Source organism: Cherax quadricarinatus, chromosome 66 (assembly GCF_038502225.1).
Source record: "Cherax quadricarinatus isolate ZL_2023a chromosome 66, ASM3850222v1, whole genome shotgun sequence".
NCBI classification, from domain to species: Eukaryota; Metazoa; Arthropoda; class Malacostraca; order Decapoda; family Parastacidae; genus Cherax; species Cherax quadricarinatus.
The window spans coordinates 10,074,139-10,094,446 of record NC_091357.1 but is presented as its reverse complement, the minus strand read 5'-3'; the positions used below and the strand labels follow the sequence as shown (position 1 = coordinate 10,094,446).

Below are 20,308 nucleotides of genomic sequence, written 5' to 3'. Positions count from 1 at the left end.
CAATACGTTTTTAAAATTTAAATATTCTGTTTTGTTTTGAAGTTAACTAAGATGGTTGTCGAATTGTTGTGCATGGGTTTGGGGGCCTACCTGGGGGCCTACGCTGCCCAGAAGCTGGACGGGGCGCTGCCGCAGGTGCCGGGGCCCCTTGCTCTGTTACTCATGATGAAGAATGTCTTCACCGCTGACGGGGATGCCGTTCAGACACCTCCTTCGACCCCCGGAGAGCAGTCTCTCGCGGCCACCATGAAGCCTCCCAAGGCGCCGCCCGTGAGACGCAACTGATTCATTTTTCTCATTTCTTTTCTTTTACATAAGCTCGGAGACAGAGAGGAATTGAACCACCAGCGTCAGATGCCTCTCGTCCGGGTCTTCCTTGATGGAGCTACACTAGACTACGAGAGTCCTGCTCGATGTTGCTGTCTCTGCTGGAGCGGAGCCACACTAGACTACGAGTGTCCTGCTCGATGTTGCTGTCTCTGCTGGAGCCACACTAGACTACGAGAGTCCTGCTCGATGTTGCTGTCTCTGCTGGAGCGGAGCCACACTAGACTACGAGTGTCCTGCTCGATGTTGCTGTCTCTGCTGGAGCCACACTAGACTACGAGAGTCCTGCTCGATGTTGCTGTCTCTGCTGGAGCGGAGCCACACTAGACTACGAGTGTCCTGCTCGATGTTGCTGTCTCTGCTGGAGCGGAGCCACACTAGACTACGAGTGTCCTGCTCGATGTTGCTGTCTCTTGCTGGAGCCACACTAGACTACGAGGGTCCTGCTCGATGTTGCTGTCCCTTGCTGGAGCCACACTAGACTACGAGGGTCCTGCTCGATGTTGCTGTCTCTTGCTGGAGCCACACTAGACTACGAGGGTCCTGCTCGATGTTGCTGTCCCTTGCTGGAGCCACAGTAGACTACGAGGGTCCTGTTCGATGTTGCTATCTCTTGCTGGAGCTGCACTAGCCCACGAGGTCCTCGTCGATGTAGCAGTCTTCTGGTTATTGTTCTTACGCTGTGCTGCTGCTGCTGCCGCCGCTTTTCTCTTGGTCTCTATCTCAACATTATCTTCCTACTGGTAATGTGTCTTAGTAGAAAATGCAGGCTGACGCGGGTCTTAGACGATAATAACAGAATAATTGTCACAGCCTCAATGATTTGTAAAAGGGCACAAGTGCAACTAATGTGACATTTTATTGTCGCAACGTTTCGCTCTCCAGGAGCTTTGTCAAGCCGTTAAAAACAATACATGGACACAGAGGATGTGTATAAGCTTAGAGTGAGGTGTAATACTAGTGGTAGTCGGTAATTCTACCAACATTAATACAACCTCAATGACTTTGACAGTCACAATCAGACAGTGGATGCTGAAGTTTACAAAGCCCCATGTAGAGACTAGCAAAGAGACAGCTGAAACGGAGGATACTGAAATAGCTAAATAGGAGGTAAAGTATTGAAAGTAAGCAAAGAGAGCATTAAAACTCACTTGAACTCAAGGGGATAAGTTACAGAGAAAAAGAATTAGAGAAGCAGTTCTTATTTCACAGGATCCGCGAAGAACAAAGAGGAATATGATCACTACATATAAAATACTAAGGAGGAATAACTAGGGTAGACGACAATGAATATAGTATATGATGTAATCGACAATTAATAATAGCCCATCAAGTATTATTATTTTATTGGGAAACTCAAAACCTGTAGGTGTTATGCAGCGCCTGGGGGATGAGGACATAAATGAAATAAAAACGAAGATCAAGCAAGAAATTGATTGAATGTGACAAATGATAATTCGCTCACTTACAAACCACTATCTAACACACACACACACACACACACATACGCACATCGGGGAAGGGCAAAGAAGACCGCAGAGAGTATAGGCTAGGCGGCCAAAGACTGCAAACCTCACTCAAGGACAAAGATCTTGGGATGAGTATAGTGCCGAGCACGTCTCCGGAAGCACACATCAACCAGATAACTGCTGCAGCATATGGGCGTCTGTCAAGCAAACATGAGAATAACGTTCCTATACCTCAGTAAGGAATTGTTCAAGACACTGTACACCGTGTACGTCAGGCCCATACTGAAGTATGCTGCACCAGATTGGAACCCGCACCTAGTCAAGCTCGTCAAAAAAATTAGACAGAGTGCAAAGGTTTGCAACAAGGCTGGTTCCAGAGCAAAGGGGAATGTCCTACGAAGAAAGGTTAAGGGAAACCTTCCTGACAACACTGGAGGACAGGAGGGCTAGGGGAGACATGATAACAACATACAAAATACTGCGAGGAATATACAAGGTGGACAGAGCCAGGATGTTCCAGAGATGGGTCACAGAAACAAGGGGTCCCAACTGAAAGTTGAAGACTCAGATGACTCAAAGGGATGGTTAGTAAGTATTTCTTCAGTCAGAGAGTTGTCAGGAAGTGGAATAGTCTGGCAAGTGATGCAGTGGAGGCAGGAACCATACATAGCTTTAAGACGAGGTATGATAAAGCTCATGGAGCAGGGAGAGAGAGGACCTAGTAGCGACCAGTGAAGAGGCGGGGCCAGGAGCTTAGTCTCGACCCCTGCAACCACAATTAGGTGAGTATAATTAGGTACGTACACACACACACTTATCTGATAAAACCCGCATCTCCTTGTTTTTCTGCCTTGATTAAACAGTCTTACCACTTATTTTCATATGTCTAACATTCACTTTTCAACTGTATACAGATTCAAATAAGAAAGGAATAGAGGAAACAGGAGACATGAGAGGTAAACAGAGAAGTGGGAACATGCAAGAGAAGTCAGCCCACTAAAACAATGCTACCTTGTTACGCCGCTGTGACGTTAACGGGTTGCCTTCATATATTTTTACTTGAGAATTTCCGTAAAATATTTAATAGAACTATAATTCGTTTTCCTTGTATACAGTGTTAATGATAAGTTATATTTGCTTCACTAATTGGCTCGTTAACAGTTCAGTAGCTGTTTTTCATGTAAAACAAGTAATACACTTGCTTCAGGTTAATATGACGGCAAGACCGCCGACAGGGAGGGGATGGGTAACGGAGGGGAGATGGGATGGGATGGGATGGGTGAAGGGAGGGGAAGAACAGATAGGCACTATAAGGCACCAGTGAACATTAGTCTGTGAATAGTGAAAGACTGACTACATATTCTTATGGGAAACTGGATTAATATGTAAAAAACAAAGTGCATAGATAAATAATAAAGTAAAAACGAGAAAAGGAACTATGGGAATCATGTTTTAAACTCTCAGTTACCGTGTGCTTGCGGCACCACAGGTACTGAAAATTAAATCGAAGAAAAGATAGAATCCAATGTGGCTTACACAAATGCAAAGTATATTATAGCCTTATTGCCACTGTCTTGAAATCTATATACATGACTGTCCACTTACTGAGGAATATAGAAATAGGAAAATAACTTTAAGTCAAGGTATCTTATTAATGAAAATAAGAAACCAGATATATTAAAGAAAATATTACAAATTTGCTTGCAAAAAATAAGAAAAATTGTGGATATATATATATATACACCTAGATGTGCTCTCGTTATCTCTTTTCTGGGCCTAGTTTATAGGACTAATGTATATCCATATGTTCTTCCACAACCTGACGGATATGGGGTGAGCAATACATTAACCGCTTCGATGCCAAAATCTAAAGCAAAACTAAATGTGTGTAATTACCCATTTGTAGCTACGGGAGCAGAGTGGTGTCCCGTCTTCAGCAATTTGAAAGTGTCCAGTGGTTGCTATACTTACTACATCCTCTGTGCGTATGTGTGAATTTTCCAGAAAACACTGAGTAATGAAGCTCCCTTCCTCCTCATGCTCTTGGAAACATGTTAACACGATAATTCCTGCATGGCTGGTCATCCCTGTGGTAGTGGTGATAATTGGATTGCGTGAGATATTTGCATCTACAGTACTGGAGAATATATTGGAAATTCTTAATGATTAATGACGAAATGGAGAGAAGAAAACTCTTGACTCGGTATGTATACATAAAAGTATAATTTTGTACTGTTGTTTATATTATTATTATTGCTCATATTTATACCCTTGGTCTCCCTCGTCACTGAGTATACTGTATACACCGATAGATGTGTATACCTCGATGAATATACACTGAGAGACGTATATATGATCGGTTTATATATATCGACAGATTTATATCCCTCGGTGTATGTACATCGCTTATTTTCATCTCTATTTTAGGGATTAAAGTATCATTGTCTTGTGGTATAAAGGTGACAAACAGTTTTAATGACCTTGTGTAGTCGATAGTCTTGAAACCAAATTCATCAAACTAGGGTATACAAGACTTCCGAAATCGTAATGACACGATTGCAAACAAACCATACCACGGGCGGGTATAGAACCCGCGATCAGAGAGTCTCAAAACTCGAGACCGTCGCGTTAGCCACTGGACCAGCTAGCCACAATAAGATTCGTCCAACTAGGTATATTTCTACACAATAGGAAGGTTATCATAGACACCACTGTGACCACAAATGGAGATCCGTCTGTAAAAACTTGCATTTGTGGCCACAGTGGCGCCTATGCTAACCTTCCTATGGTGTAGAAATATACCTAGTTGGACGAATCTTATTGTGGCTAGCTGGTCCAGTGGCTAACGCGACGGTCTGGAGTTTTGAGACTCTCTGACCGCGGGTTCTATCCCCGCCCGTGGTATGGTTTGGTAGGGTATACAAGTTATGCTGAGCTTACGATCACCAACACCCACACTCTCAGCTACACACCCTCACCGACACCAACACACCATCACCTGCACATAGCATCACTTATCTACCTCCCAAACACCCTTACACTCACACACTCCCTCACTCCTCACTCCCTCACTCCCCGTAGCTCGATTGCCCGTGGTTCGATCCCCGGTGTGGGTAGAGACACTGGGTGTGTTTTTAAGACACCTGCTGTCCCTGTTCACCTGCAGTAAGTACTTGGGTGTTAGTCGACTGGTGTGGGTAGCATCCTGGGGACAAAATGAACCTAATTCGCACGAAATGCTATACATAACCAGGGGCTTTCTATATCACTGATGTCAACTAGGTCTGTATAAGGTGTATTATGTACTTCACTGATGTCAACTGTATTATGTACTTGCAGAAATAAATATTAAAAACCCACATTATCTGATGTACTCACATACTCTCACACCTATAAACATCACATTATTTCTCCAAGAAACGAGCACAGGATAGACAGTAAGCAAAGTAAGGCACATAATAACAACACTGGAGTAATGCCAACAACACTGGAGTAATACCAACAACACTGGAATAATACCAACAACACTGGAGTAATACCAACAACACTGGAGTAATACCAACAACATTGGAGTAATACCAATAACACTGGAGTAATATCAACAACACTGGAGTAATACCAACAACACTGGAGTAATACCAATAACACTGGAGTAATACCAACAACACTGGAGTAATACCAACAACACTGGAGTAATACCAACAACACTGGAGTAATACCAATAACACTGGAGTAATACCAACAACACTGGAGTAATACCAACAACACTGGAGTAATACCAACAACATTGGAGTAATACCAACAACATTGGAGTAATACCAACAACACTGGAGTAATACCAACAACATTGGAGTAATACCAATAACACTGGAGTAATACCAACAACACTGGAGTAATACCAACAACACTGGAGTAATACCAATAACACTGGAGTAATACCAACAACACTGGAGTAATACCAACAACACTGGAGTAATACCAACAACACTGGAGTAATACCAATAACACTGGAGTAATACCAACAACACTGGAGTAATACCAACAACACTGGAGTAATACCAACAACATTGGAGTAATACCAACAACATTGGAGTAATACCAACAACACTGGAGTAATACCAACAACACTGGAGTAATACCAATAACACTGGAGTAATACCAACAACACTGGAGTAATACCAATAACACTGGAGTAATACCAACAACACTGGAGTAATACCAACAACACTGGAGTAATACCAACAACACTGGAGTAATACCAATAACACTGGAGTAATACCAACAACACTGGAGTAATACCAACAACACTGGAGTAATACCAACAACACTGAAGTAATACCAACAACACTGGAATAATACCAACAACACTGAGTAATACCAACAACAATGGAGTAATACCAACACTGGAGTAATACCAACAACACTGGAGTAATACCAACAACACTGGAGTAATACCAACAACACTGAAGTAATGCCAATAACATTGGAGTAATACCAACAACAATGGAGTAATACAAACAATACTGGAGAAATACCAACAACACTGGAGTAATGCCAACAACACTGGAGTAATACCAACAACACTGGAATAATACCAACAACACTGGAGTAATACCAACAACACTGGAGTAATACCAACACCAACGGAGTAATACCAACAACACTGGAGTAATACCAACAATACTGGAGAAGTACCAACAACACTGGAGTAATACCAACAATACTGGAGTAATACCAACACCAACGGAGTAATACCAACAACACTGGAGTAATACCAACACCAACGGAGTAATACCAATACCAATGTAGCAATACCAACACCAGTGGAGTAATACTAATAACAAATAATTAATGTTGAAAATATTAGAACGAAGCAACATTATGAACGATAATGATGGAGAAGAAACTTGATATAATCTGTGTAAATGAAAATAAACTAAAAAAAACATGTTGTAAATGAGGTTTTATTTGATGGAAACTACTCAGAATGGAGAAAAGAAAGAAAGGAAGAGAAGAGGAGGAATGACAATATTGGTAAATGAAGCAAAAGAAATTTACGGAAATTCAAAATAATATTTATTGATAAAAATAAAAAAAAATGTGAATTTTTTTCTTTTTTGTAATTCATTTTAAGCGCTTAACCCATGTGGGTCATTCAGCGCAAGACGTGGTGAAGGCTTGATCCTCCGTCTCCGTCTCCGTTGTTTAATAACAGTTGGCAGAGGAACATTCTGATAAGGTAAACGATGTATTAAAAAATATACTGAGAAAACTATTGACGGAAAGTAACCGCTAAAAGGGAAAAGTTATTGTATTTGGAAATTTTAACTAAAAAGAAATAAATTGTACAATCTGTGATGCTCGACCTATAAATTATCAATAGAATGCATCAATTTATTTACATTTTTTATACATCAGCACATAAATGAAGCTACACCAGTGAAATAATTCAGTACACCGTCATTATTAGACTGATTATTTATTAAAGAGAAGAAATATTCAACATAAACTATATACTTTACTGGAAATGTATATTAAATATGACTTAGGAGAGAAAAAGGGACAGACTAGGTTATAATAAAGGAAAATATAAAGCTTCAAGAGAGTATTTAACAGAAATTAAATGGAATGATTTATTACAAGGGACTTTTTTTGGGAGAAGAGTTTTGTAATATATGAAAACAGAATTAAGCAATTTATTCCAAATATAAATATAAATGTCATGTATTGAAAATAAGATAAAATAAAATTAGACCACAAGAATATAGTTTGTGATAATATTGAAAATATTAGATAGTGGGATATAAAAGTTATAATTTATTAACAATTGTCAATAGAATATCACAAACAAAACTGTGAACTTTCAAATAAATGGATGGAGAAAAGCTAAAAAAAAAAAAAAAAGCTGTTGGCATCATATATTAAGTCAAAACTGAAACATATGATGAATGCAAGAAGTGAGAGGGAGCCCCGCTTTGCAGCGCTTTGCTTTGCGGTGTTTCTCTAATACATCAGTTTTCAATTACACCCATTCTTCGTTTAACCAGACTTCCTATAATAAATATATTCACCACTCACTATAAACTAAGGACAAAAATATTTTAAGGTACATAATGTGTGTAGTGTATATGCATTTTTTAGGCCCAGATGTATTTCTCAATTAATATACGATAGTGTAAATATGTTATCAGGCTTTTACATGCATTCAAAAGTGAAAAAAAAACAGCTATGTTTCACTTTACAGCAGAAGCCAGGAACCTAACCTGCTGTATAAGCGGGGACCGCCTCTGGAGTTTACCTGGAGTTTACCTGGAGAGAGTTCCGGGGGTCAACGCCCCCGCGGCCCGGTCTGTGACCAGGCCTCCTGGTGGATCAGAGCCTGATCAACCAGGTTGTTGCTGCTGGCTGCACGCAAACCAACGTACGAGCCACAGCCCGGCTGATCAGGAACTGACTTTAGGTGCTTGTCCAGTGCCAGCTTGAAGACTGCCAGGGGTCTCTTGGTAATCCCCCTTATGTGTGCTGGGAGGCAGTTGAACAGTCTCGGGCCCCTGACACTTATTGTATGGTCTCTTAACGTGGTAGTGACACCCCTGCTTTTCATTGGGGGGATGGTGCATCGTCTGCCAAGTCTTTTGCTTTCGTAGTGAGTGATTTTCGTGTGCAAGTTCGGTACTAGTCCCTCTAGGATTTTCCAGGTGTATATAATCATGTATCTCTCCCTCCTGCGTTCCAGGGAATACAGGTTTAGGAACCTGAAGCGCTCCCAGTAATTGAGGTGTTTTATCTCCGTTATGCGCGCCGTGAAAGTTCTCTGTACATTTTCTAGGTCGGCAATTTCACCTGCCTTGAAAGGTGCTGTTAGTGTGCAGCAATATTCCAGCCTAGATAGAACAAGTGACCTGAAGAGTGTCATCATGGGCTTGGCCTCCCTAGTTTTGAAGGTTCTCATTATCCATCCTGTCATTTTTCTAGCAGATGCGATTGATACAATGTTATGGTCCTTGAAGGTGAGATCCTCCGACATAATCACTCCCAGGTCTTTGACGTTGGTGTTTCGCTCTATTTTGTGGCCAGAATTTGTTTTGTACTCTGATGAAGATTTAATTTCCTCATGTTTACCATATCTGAGTAATTGAAATTTCTCATCGTTGAACTTCATATTGTTTTCTGCAGCCCACTGAACGATTTGGTTGATGTCCGCCTGGAGCTTTGCAGTGTCTGCAATGGAAGACACTGTCATGCAGATTCGGGTGTCATCTGCAAAGGAAGACACGGTGCTGTGGCTGACATCCTTGTCTATGTCGGATATGAGGATGAGGAACAAGATGGGAGCGAGTACTGTGCCTTGTGGAACAGAGCTTTTCACCGTAGCTGTCTCGGACTTTACTCTGTTGACGACTACTCTGTGTTCTGTTAGTGAGGAAATTATAGATCCATCGACCGACTTTTCCTGTTATTCCTTTAGCACGCATTTTGTGCGCTATTACGCCATGGTCACACTTGTCGAAGGCTTTTGCAAAGTCTGTATATATTACATCTGAATTCTTTTTGTCTTCTAGTGCATTTAGGACCTTGTCGTAGTGATCCAATAGTTGAGACAGACTCTACCTACACCTTCTAAAGAATCCTGTGGCTAAGTTAGAAAAATCCAGAGAAGAGGCACTAAATGGTTTCCAGAGCTGAAAAATACGAGCTGTGATGAAAAGTTGAAAATAATAAATATACCACACTAAATAACAGGAAGAAGGGGCGGGGGAGGAAACATGATAATTACAAATCTGGTGATTGTTAAAAGAATAAATTAAGAAAGGAAGCAATAAGTGCTACTAATTACATTGGCCATCAAAAGTTTCAGTTAATGTTGAAAAACATGTATTTCTAATTAGTTCCGAGAGGCTGGATTCAAATTTAAACTTAGTTTACATCAATAGTTTCAGTTTCTGTGAAACAAAACTCAACGGTAAACGATTTCACCAAGACAGCCACCATGGAGAAGAATTATCAGGATAAAACCTGAGGATCATTTTAATGGTCGACTACTGCTGGACACTGCTGCGGGAAAGCAATAATGAACACATAAGAGAAACCCTGAAAATTTATATATATATATATATATATATATAGATATATATATATATAATATATATATATTATATATATATATATAACAAACACTGATCTCTGGCTGAAGGAGACTCGAACCTACGAACCTTAGGACAAGGAACGCAGTGCTTTACCAATCTACCCACACTGGACAATACCTTGGCGTGCAGCTTACGCTACACGTTTGATCCAAGGCATCCAGCTTTCAGGGAGAAGGCTTACAGCTTTTCATCTCATCCCTGCATGCATCAGCCTTACTAGAGATTTTAACAATGCAAGGAATTCGCGAGAGCAGGCGAAATATACACAAACACTGATCTCTGGCTGAAGGAGACTCGAACCTACGAACCTTAGGACAAGATACGCAGTGCTTTACCAGAGATCAGTGTTTGTGTATATTTCGCATGCTCTCACGAATTCCTTGCATTGTTCAAATCTCTAGTAATTTTGCACCAAAAGAATCTTAGAAAACTTACCTAACCTTATTATAACAAGAACAATTTATTTTAGCCTAACCCAACTAAATATATTTTAAATACGTTTACAATAATTTAGTAATAAACAAACACAATCAAATATATATTTTTCGTTAGGTTCAGAATGTTTTTGGCTAAATTATTGCATACACAAATTTTCACTTGTCCTATATGGCAAGATGAGCGTTGCTATTTAAGCCAAGATGGCAAGTTCTGCCTATTCGCATCGATACCATGCCTAACCCTTCTAGGGTAGGGTAGGTGCCTGAGCCCGAGCCTTTAGCTCATAAGACTGTCATTCCCATTTGCCCCCTTGGGGCGGGGATGGCAGACCAGAGAGGCCTAGCTTGTGGCTAGGCCTGGGGACAGTTGTTCCCGAAGATGAGGAGGTACTTGTGCCTCCTCCCATGGGAGACTTAGGTCTCAGACACTCCCTAAAGAGGGAGCAAAGGCCGGGCCACCACTTGGAAAAGGCCCGGGCCGGGAGAATACCGGCTAATCTTTAATAATAATAAAATTCTGCCTATTCGGCACGACATATATATATATATATATAAATATAAATATATATATATATATATATATATATATATATATATATATATATATATATATATATATATATATATATATATATATATATATGTCATGCCGAATAGGCAGAACTTGCTATCTTGGCTTAAATAGCAATGCTCATCTTGCCATATAGGACAAGCAAAAATTTGTGTATGCAATAATTTCGCCAAAATCATTCTGAACCTAACGAAAAAAAATATATTTCACTGTGTTTGGTTAATATTAAATTATTGTTAACAAATCTAAAATATATTTAGTTGAGTTAGGCTAAAATAAATTGCACTTGTTATAATAAGGTTAGGTAAGTTTTCTAAGATTCTTTTGGTGCAAAATTATAAATTTTTACATTAACATTAATGAAAAAAAAATATCTTTAAACGTGTAAGAGAAAATTTCAGAAAGGAATTAATTTTAAATGAGTTTTTGCTAATTGACCAGCTTTACATATTCGGCACGCCATACATACATATATATATATATATATATATATATATATATATATATATATATATATATATATATATATATATATATATATATATATATATATATATATATATATATATATATATATATATATATATATATATAGATTGTGCCGAATAGGCAGAACTTGCGATCTTGGCTTAAATAGCAACGCTCATCTTGCCATATAGGAAAAGTGAAAATTTGTGTATGCAATAATTTCGCTAAAATCATTCTGAACCTAACGAAAAAAAATATATTTCACTGGGTTTGTTTAGTATTAAATTATTGTAAACAAATCTAAAATATATTTAGCTGGGTTATGCTAAAATAAATTTTTCTTGTTATAATAAGGTTAGGTAAGTTTTCTAAGATTCTTTTGGTGCAAAATTAAGAAAAATTACATTAACATTAATGAAAAAAAAATATATCTTTAAACGTATAAGAGAAAATTTCAGAAAGGACTTAATTTTAAATGAGTTCTTGCTAATTAACCAGTTTTACATATTCGGCACGACACACACACACACACACACACACACACACACACACACACACACACACACACACACACACACACACACACACACACACACATATATATATATATATATATATATATATATATATATATATATGTCGTGCCGAATAGGCAGAACTTGCGATCTTGGCTTAAATAGCAACGCTCATCTTGCCATATAGGAAAAGTGAAAATTTGTGTATGCAATAATTTCGCCAAAATCATTCTGAACCTAACGAAAAAAATATATTTGATTGTGTTTGTTTAGTACTAAATTATTGTAAACGTATTTAAAATATATTTAGTTGGGTTACGCTAAAATAAATTGTTCTTCTTATAATAAGGTTAGGTAAGTTTTCTAAGATTCTTTTGGTGCAAAATTAAAAATTTATACATTAATATTAATGAAACAAATATATCTTTAAACGTATAAGAGAAAATTTCAGAAAGGACTTAATTTTAATGAGTTCTTGCTAATTGACCAGTTTTGCATATTCGGCACGACATATATATATATATATATATATATATATATATATATATATATATATATATATATATATATATATTTATTATTATCACACCGGCCGATTCCCACCAAGGCAGGGTGGCCCGAAAAAGAAAAACTTTCACCATCATTCACTCCATCACTGTCTTGCCAGAAGGGTGCTTTACACTACAGTTTTTAAACTGCAACATTAACACCCCTCCTTCAGAGTGCAGGCACTGTACTTCCCATCTCCAGGACTCAAGTCCGGCCTGCCGGTTTCCCTGAATCCCTTCATAAATGTTACTTTGCTCACACTCCAACAGCACGTCAAGTATTAAAAACCATTTGTCTCCATTCACTCCTATCAAACACGCTCACGCATGCCTGCTGGAAGTCCAAGCCCCTCGCACACAAAACCTCCTTTACCCCCTCCCTCCAACCCTTCCTAGGCCGACCCCTACCCCGTCTTCCTTCCACTACAGACTGATACACTCTTGAAGTCATTCTGTTTCGCTCCATTCTCTCTACATGTCCGAACCACCTCAACAACCCTTCCTCAGCCCTCTGGACAACAGTTTTGGTAATCCCGCACCTCCTCCTAACTTCCAAACTACGAATTCTCTGCATTATATTCACACCACACATTGCCCTCAGACATGACATCTCCACTGCCTCCAGCCTTCTCCTCGCTGCAACATTCATCACCCACGCTTCACACCCATATAAGAGCGTTGGTAAAACTATACTCTCATACATTCCCCTCTTTGCCTCCAAGGACAAAGTTCTTTGTCTCCACAGACTCCTAAGTGCACCACTCACTCTTTTTCCCTCATCAATTCTACGATTCACCTCATCTTTCATAGACCCATCCGCTGACACGTCCACTCCCAAATATCTGAATACGTTCACCTCCTCCATACTCTCTCCCTCCAATCTGATATTCAATCTTTCATCACCTAATCTTTTTGTTATCCTCATAACCTTACTCTTTCCTGTATTCACCTTTAATTTTCTTCTTTTGCACACCCTACCAAATTCATCCACCAATCTCTGCAACTTCTCTTCAGAATCTCCCAAGAGCACAGTGTCATCAGCAAAGAGCAGCTGTGACAACTCCCACTTTGTGTGTGATTCTTTATCTTTTAACTCCACGCCTCTTGCCAAGACCCTCGCATTTACTTCTCTTACAACCCCATCTATAAATATATTAAACAACCACGGTGACATCACACATCCTTGTCTAAGGCCTACTTTTACTGGGAAAAAATTTCCCTCTTTCCTACATACTCTAACTTGAGCCTCACTATCCTCGTAAAAACTCTTGACTGCTTTCAGTAACCTACCTCCTACACCATACACTTGCAACATCTGCCACATTGCCCCCCTATCCACCCTGTCATACGCCTTTTCCAAATCCATAAATGCCACAAAGACCTCTTTAGCCTTATCTAAATACTGTTCACTTATATGTTTCACTGTAAACACCTGGTCCACACACCCCCTACCTTTCCTAAAGCCTCCTTGTTCATCTGCTATCCTATTCTCCGTCTTACTCTTAATTCTTTCAATTATAACTCTACCATACACTTTACCAGGTACACTCAACAGACTTATCCCCCTATAATTTTTGCACTCTCTTTTATCCCCTTTGCCTTTATACAAAGGAACTATGCATGCTCTCTGCCAATCCCTAGGTACCTTACCCTCTTCCATACATTTATTAAATAATTGCACCAACCACTCCAAAACTATATCCCCACCTGCTTTTAACATTTCTATCTTTATCCCATCAATCCCGGCTGCCTTACCCCCTTTCATTTTACCTACTGCCTCACGAACTTCCCCCACACTCACAACTGGCTCTTCCTCACTCCTACAAGATGTTATTCCTCCTTGCCCTATACACGAAATCACAGCTTCCCTATCTTCATCAACATTTAACAATTCCTCAAAATATTCCTTCCATCTTCCCAATACCTCTAACTCTCCATTTAATAACTCTCCTCTCCTATTTTTAACTGACAAATCCATTTGTTCTCTAGGCTTTCTTAACTTGTTAATCTCACTCCAAAACTTTTTCTTATTTTCAACAAAATTTGTTGATAACATCTCACCCACTCTCTCATTTGCTCTCTTTTTACATTTTACACTGTATATATATATATATATATATATATATATATATATATATATATATATATATATATATATATATATATATATATATATATATATATATATGCAAATCACCTGTTTACTGTGATCTTATTGCATATATATATATATATATATATATATATATATATATATATATATATATATATATATATATATATATATATATATATAATGTCGTGCCGAATATGCAAAACTGGTCAATTAGCAAGAACTCATTTAAAATTAAGTCCTTTTTGAAATTTTCTCTTATACGTTTAAAGATATATTTTTTTCATTAATATTAATGTATAAATTTTTAATTTTGCACCAAAAGAATCTTAGAAAACTTACCTAACCTTATTATAACAAGAACAATTTATTTTAGCGTATGAAAAGTTTTTACAAAGTAGAAGTGATGCAAGGAGGGAAGAGTATATGGAGAAAAAAAGACAGGTTAAGAGAGTGGTGAAGCAATTTAAAAAGAAAGCAAATGAGAGAGTGGGTGAGATGTTATCAACAAATTTTGTTGAAAATAAGAAAAAGTTTTGGAGTGAGATTAACAAGTTAAGGAAGCCTAGAGAACAAATGGATTTGTCAGTTAAAAATAGGAGAGGAGAGTTATTAAATGGAGAGTTAGAGGTATTGGGAAGATGGAGGGAATATTTTGAGGAATTGTTAAATGTTGATGAAGATAGGGAAGCTGTGATTTCGTGTATAGGGCAAGGAGGAATAACATCTTGTAGGAGTGAGGAAGAGCCAGTTGTGAGTGTGGGGGAAGTTCGTGAGGCAGTAGGTAAAATGAAAGGGGGTAAGGCAGCCGGGATTGATGGGATAAAGATAGAAATGTTAAAAGCAGGTGGGGATACAGTTTTGGAGTGGTTGGTGCAATTATTTAATAAATGTATGGAAGAGGGTAAGGTACCTAGGGATTGGCAGAGAGCATGCATAGTTCCTTTGTATAAAGGCAAAGGGGAGAAAAGAGAGTGCAAAAATTATAGGGGGATAAGTCTGTTGAGTATACCTGGTAAAGTGTATGGTAGAGTTATTATCGAAAGAATTAAAAGTAAGACGGAGAATAGGATAGCAGATGAACAAGGAGGCTGTAGGAAAGGTAGGGGGTGTGTGGACCAGGTGTTTACAGTGAAACATATAAGTGAACAGTATTTAGATAAGGCTAAAGAGGTCTTTGTGGCATTTATGGATTTGGAAAAGGCGTATGACAGGGTGGATAGGGGGGCAATGTGGCAGATGTCGCAGGTGTATGGTGTAGGAGGTAGGTTACTGAAAGCAGTGAAGAGTTTTTACGAGGATAGTGAGGCTCAAGTTAGAGTACATAGGAAAGAGGGAAATTATTTCCCAGTAAAAGTAGGCCTTAGACAAGGATGTGTGATGTCACCGTGGTTAATATATTTATAGATGGGGTTGTAAGAGAAGTAAATGCGAGGGTCTTGACAAGAGGCGTGGAGTTAAAAGATAAAGAATCACACATAAAGTGGGAGTTGTCACAGTTGCTCTTTGCTGATGACACTGTGCTCTTGGGAGATTCTGAAGAGAAGTTGCAGAGATTGGTGGATGAATTTGGTAGGGTGTGCAAAAGAAGAAAATTAAAAGTGAATACAGGAAAGAGTAAGGTTATGAGGATAACAAAAATATTAGGTGATGAAAGATTGGATATCAGATTGGAGGTAGAGAGTATGGAGGAGGTGAATGTATTCAGATATTTGGGAGTGGACGTGTCAGCGGATGGGTCTATGAAGGATGAGGTGAATCACAGAATTGATGAGGGGAAAAGGGTGAGTGGTGCACTTAGGAGTCTGTGGAGACAAAGAACTTTGTCCTTGGAGGCAAAGAGGGGAATGTATGAGAGTATAGTTTTACCAACACTCTTATATGGGTGTGAAGCATGGGTGATGAATGTTGCAGCGAGAAGGCTGGAGGCAGTGGAGATGTCATGTCTGAGGGCAATGTGTGGTGTGAATATAATGCAGAGAATTCGTAGTTTGGAAGTTAGGAGGAGGTGCGGGATTACCAAAATTGTTGTCCAGAGGGCTGAGGAAGGGTTGTTGAGGTGGTTCGGACATGTAGAGAGAATGGAGCGAAACAGAATGACTTCAAGAGTGTATCAGTCTGTAGTGGAAGGAAGGCGGGGTAGGGGTCGGCCTAGGAAAGGTTGGAGGGAGGGGGTAAAGGAGGTTTTGTGTGCGAGGGGCTTGGACTTCCAGCAGGCGTGCGTGAGCGTGTTTGATAGGAGTGAATGGAGACGAATGGTTTTTAATACTTGACGTGCTGTTGGAGTGTGAGCAAAGTAACATTTATGAAGGGGTTCAGGGAAACCGGCAGGCCGGACTTGAGTCCTGGAGATGGGAAGTACAGTGCCTGCACTCTGAAGGAGGGGTGTTAATGTTGCAGTTTAAAAACTGTAGTGTAAAGCACCCTTCTGGCAAGACAGTGATGGAGTGAATGATATTGAAAGTTTTTCTTTTTCGGGCCACCCTGCCTTGGTGGGAATCGGCCGGTGTGATAATAAAAAAAAATTATATATATATATATATATATATATATATATATATATATATATATATATATATATATATATATATATATATATATATATATATATATATATATATATATATATATATATATATATGTCGTGCCGAATAGGCAGAACTTGCGATCTTTGCTTAAATAGCAACGCTCATCTTCCCATATAGGACAAGTGAAAATTTGTGTATGCAATAATTTCGCCAAAATCATTCTGAACCTAACGAAAAAAATATATCTCACTGTGTTTGTTTAGTATTAAATTATTGTAAACAAATCTAAAATATATTTAGTTGGGTTAGGCTAAAATAAATTGCTCTTGTTATAATAAGGTTAGGTAAGTTTTCTAAGATCCTTTTGGTGCAAACTTAAAAAAATATACATTAACATTAATGGAAAAAATATATCTTTAAACGTATATGAGAAAATTTCAGAAAGGACTTAATTTTAAATGAGTTCTTGCTAATTGACCAGTTTTACATATTTGGCACGACACACACACACACACACACACACATATATATATATATATATATATATATATACATATATATACATATATATATATGTATATATATAGATGAATATATATATATATATAGATACATATATATATATATATATATATATATATATATATAGTTTATATATATAATTTATATATATATATATATTTTATATATATATATATATATATATATATATATATATATATATATATATATATATATATATATGAAAGACTGTATTGAAATTTCGGTTAGAGTAATTGCTTCTTTAACACAGTTAAAGTCCGAACAGATGTCTTCCTGGAGGGGCCAGGCCGAGGTTTGGCAGACGGTAACTCAACACCACCATCAGCCTTGAAACGCTGCACCCAGTTCCTCACTGAGCACTCACACTAACATTCTCCACTATTTCTTTCGTCTGGTGCCCAGCTTTGTGAAGCCCTATGATTTGAGCTAAAGTTTCAGGTGTTACAGACTTTCTTTTACCCATAATCAAAGATGTATAGCCCCAAAACCAAAGGAAACACTGAACAAAAGATGAGGCGGATGAGAGACAAAAGTGCAACACTTCCTCTCACCACGGCAGCCACGTGAGCAATGAGAAATCATTGTGAAGTGTGGCGGCAGGCCATGACATCATGCTAACGGCTGCTAGCCAACAGAATGCACTGACAAAAAAAAAAAAAAGATCCCCCCTGTATGGCAGGCCTTTGATTTTCATCACAGCATTATGCCGGGGCGCTCACCCGGCATAATGCTGTGACGAGCACTGTATATCACATGGTTCTTCAACCTTAAATAGTCAAAATATTGATCAGAATATTAAAAAAAAAAACTTACGTAATAGAGGCTAAACATGCTCAGATTCGTAATCAGCACATCATACCTGGTTACCTGGAGGTTATTCCGGGGATCAACGCCCCCGCGGCCCGGTCCACGACCAGGCCTCCCGATGGATCAGGGCCTGATCAACTAGGCTGTTACTGCTGGCCGCACGCAGTCCGACGTACGAGCCACAGCCCGGCTGATCCGGCACCGACTTTAGGTATCTGTCCAGCTCTCTCTTGAAGGCAGCCAGGGGTTTATTGGCAATTCCCCTAATGCTTGATGGGAGGCTGTTGAACAGTTTTGGGCCCCGGACACTTATGGTGTTTTCTCTTAGTGTACCAATGGCGCCCCTACTTTTTATTGGCGGCATTTTGCATCGCCTGCCCAGTCTTTTACTTTCGTAGGGAGTGATTTCTGTGTGCAGATTTGGGACCATTCCTTCCAAGATTTTCCAAGTGTAGATTATGATATATCTCTCCCTCCTGCGTTCCAACGAGTACAAGTCAAGTGCTTCCAAGCGTTCCCAGTAGTTAAGGTGCTTGACAGAACTTATACGTTCAGTAAAGGATCTCTGTACACTCTCTAGATCTGCGATTTCACCTGCTTTGTATGGAGATGTTAATGTACAGCAGTATTCCAGCCTAGAGAGAACAAGTGATTTGAAAAGGATCATCATGGGCTTGGCATCTCTCGTTTTGAAAGTTCTCATTATCCATCCTATCATTTTCTTTGCACGTGCGATCGTGGCACTGTTGTGATCCTTGAAAGTGAGATCCTCAGACATTACTACTCCCAGGTCCCTTACATTATTTTTCCGCTCTATTGTATGGCCGGAGTCAGTAGTATACTCTGTTCTAGTTATTATCTCCTCCAGTTTTCCATAACGGAGTAGTTGGAATTTTTCCTCATTGAACATCATATTGTTTACCGTTGCCCACTGGAAAACTTTGTTTATATCTTCTTGGAGGTTAACCGCGTCCTCAGCAGATGACAGCCTCATGCAGATCCTAGTATCATCCGCAAAGGATGATACGGTGCTGTGGTGTATATCTCTGTTTATGTCTGATATGAGGATAAGGAATAAGATGGGGGCGAGTACTGTGCCTTGTGGAACAGAGCTCTTCACTATGGTAGCCTCCGATTTAACTCTGTTGACCACTACTCTTTGTGTTCGATTTGTTAGGAAGTTGAAGATCCATCTCCCCACTTTCCCAGTTATTCCTTTAGCACGTATTTTATGGGCTATTACGCCATGATCGTAGCTTAAAACAAACAATCTGGTTTCTGAACTGGATAAAAAATTAAACTTGTTGGCTAGTCTTAATGAAGACGGGACACCACAAGCACTCAGTAGATACAAATAGGTAATTCCATTCTCGTACAGTCACACACCTTCACACACCCTCACACACACACACACACACACACACACACACACACACACACACACACACACACACACACACACACACACACACACACATACACATACACACACACACACACATCTACATGTACACCTACACACACCTGAGCTGGAGTAGGTGGGAAGGTGTAGGTGCCGTGGACAGGCCAGCCAATCCTATCCGCACAATCCTATTGTCATTTAATGAAATCTTGGCCCAATTCTGAATTCAATCCTATTTGGCTGAGAAAAAGGGGATGGAAAGCCTTATTGGATCGTGGGACCCATCTGTACATCAAGGATTTCTCTCCCTTCTCTCCCCTTCTTCCTTACCTCCCTTTATTCTTCTCTCCTATTCCTCCCTCTCTTCCCTTACTTTCACTTCTAACTTCAGGTGATCCACCTTTATTCCTCTCACACTTATCGTCTTTCTTTT

At 39.1% G+C, this 20,308-nt stretch overlaps 1 protein-coding gene across 1 annotated transcript in view; it reads left to right on the top strand.

Moving 5' to 3' along the window:
• The first annotated feature begins 3,092 nt into the window (after positions 1-3,092).
• The window catches only part of LOC128704200 (uncharacterized), a 308,440-nt gene continuing 291,224 nt past the window's right edge, over positions 3,093-20,308 (top strand). The window contains exon 1 of the mRNA XM_053799257.2: positions 3,093-3,999. Within this exon, the coding sequence (XP_053655232.2) occupies positions 3,959-3,999 (41 nt within the window). The 5' untranslated portion in view covers positions 3,093-3,958. The remainder of the gene's footprint in view (positions 4,000-20,308) is intronic.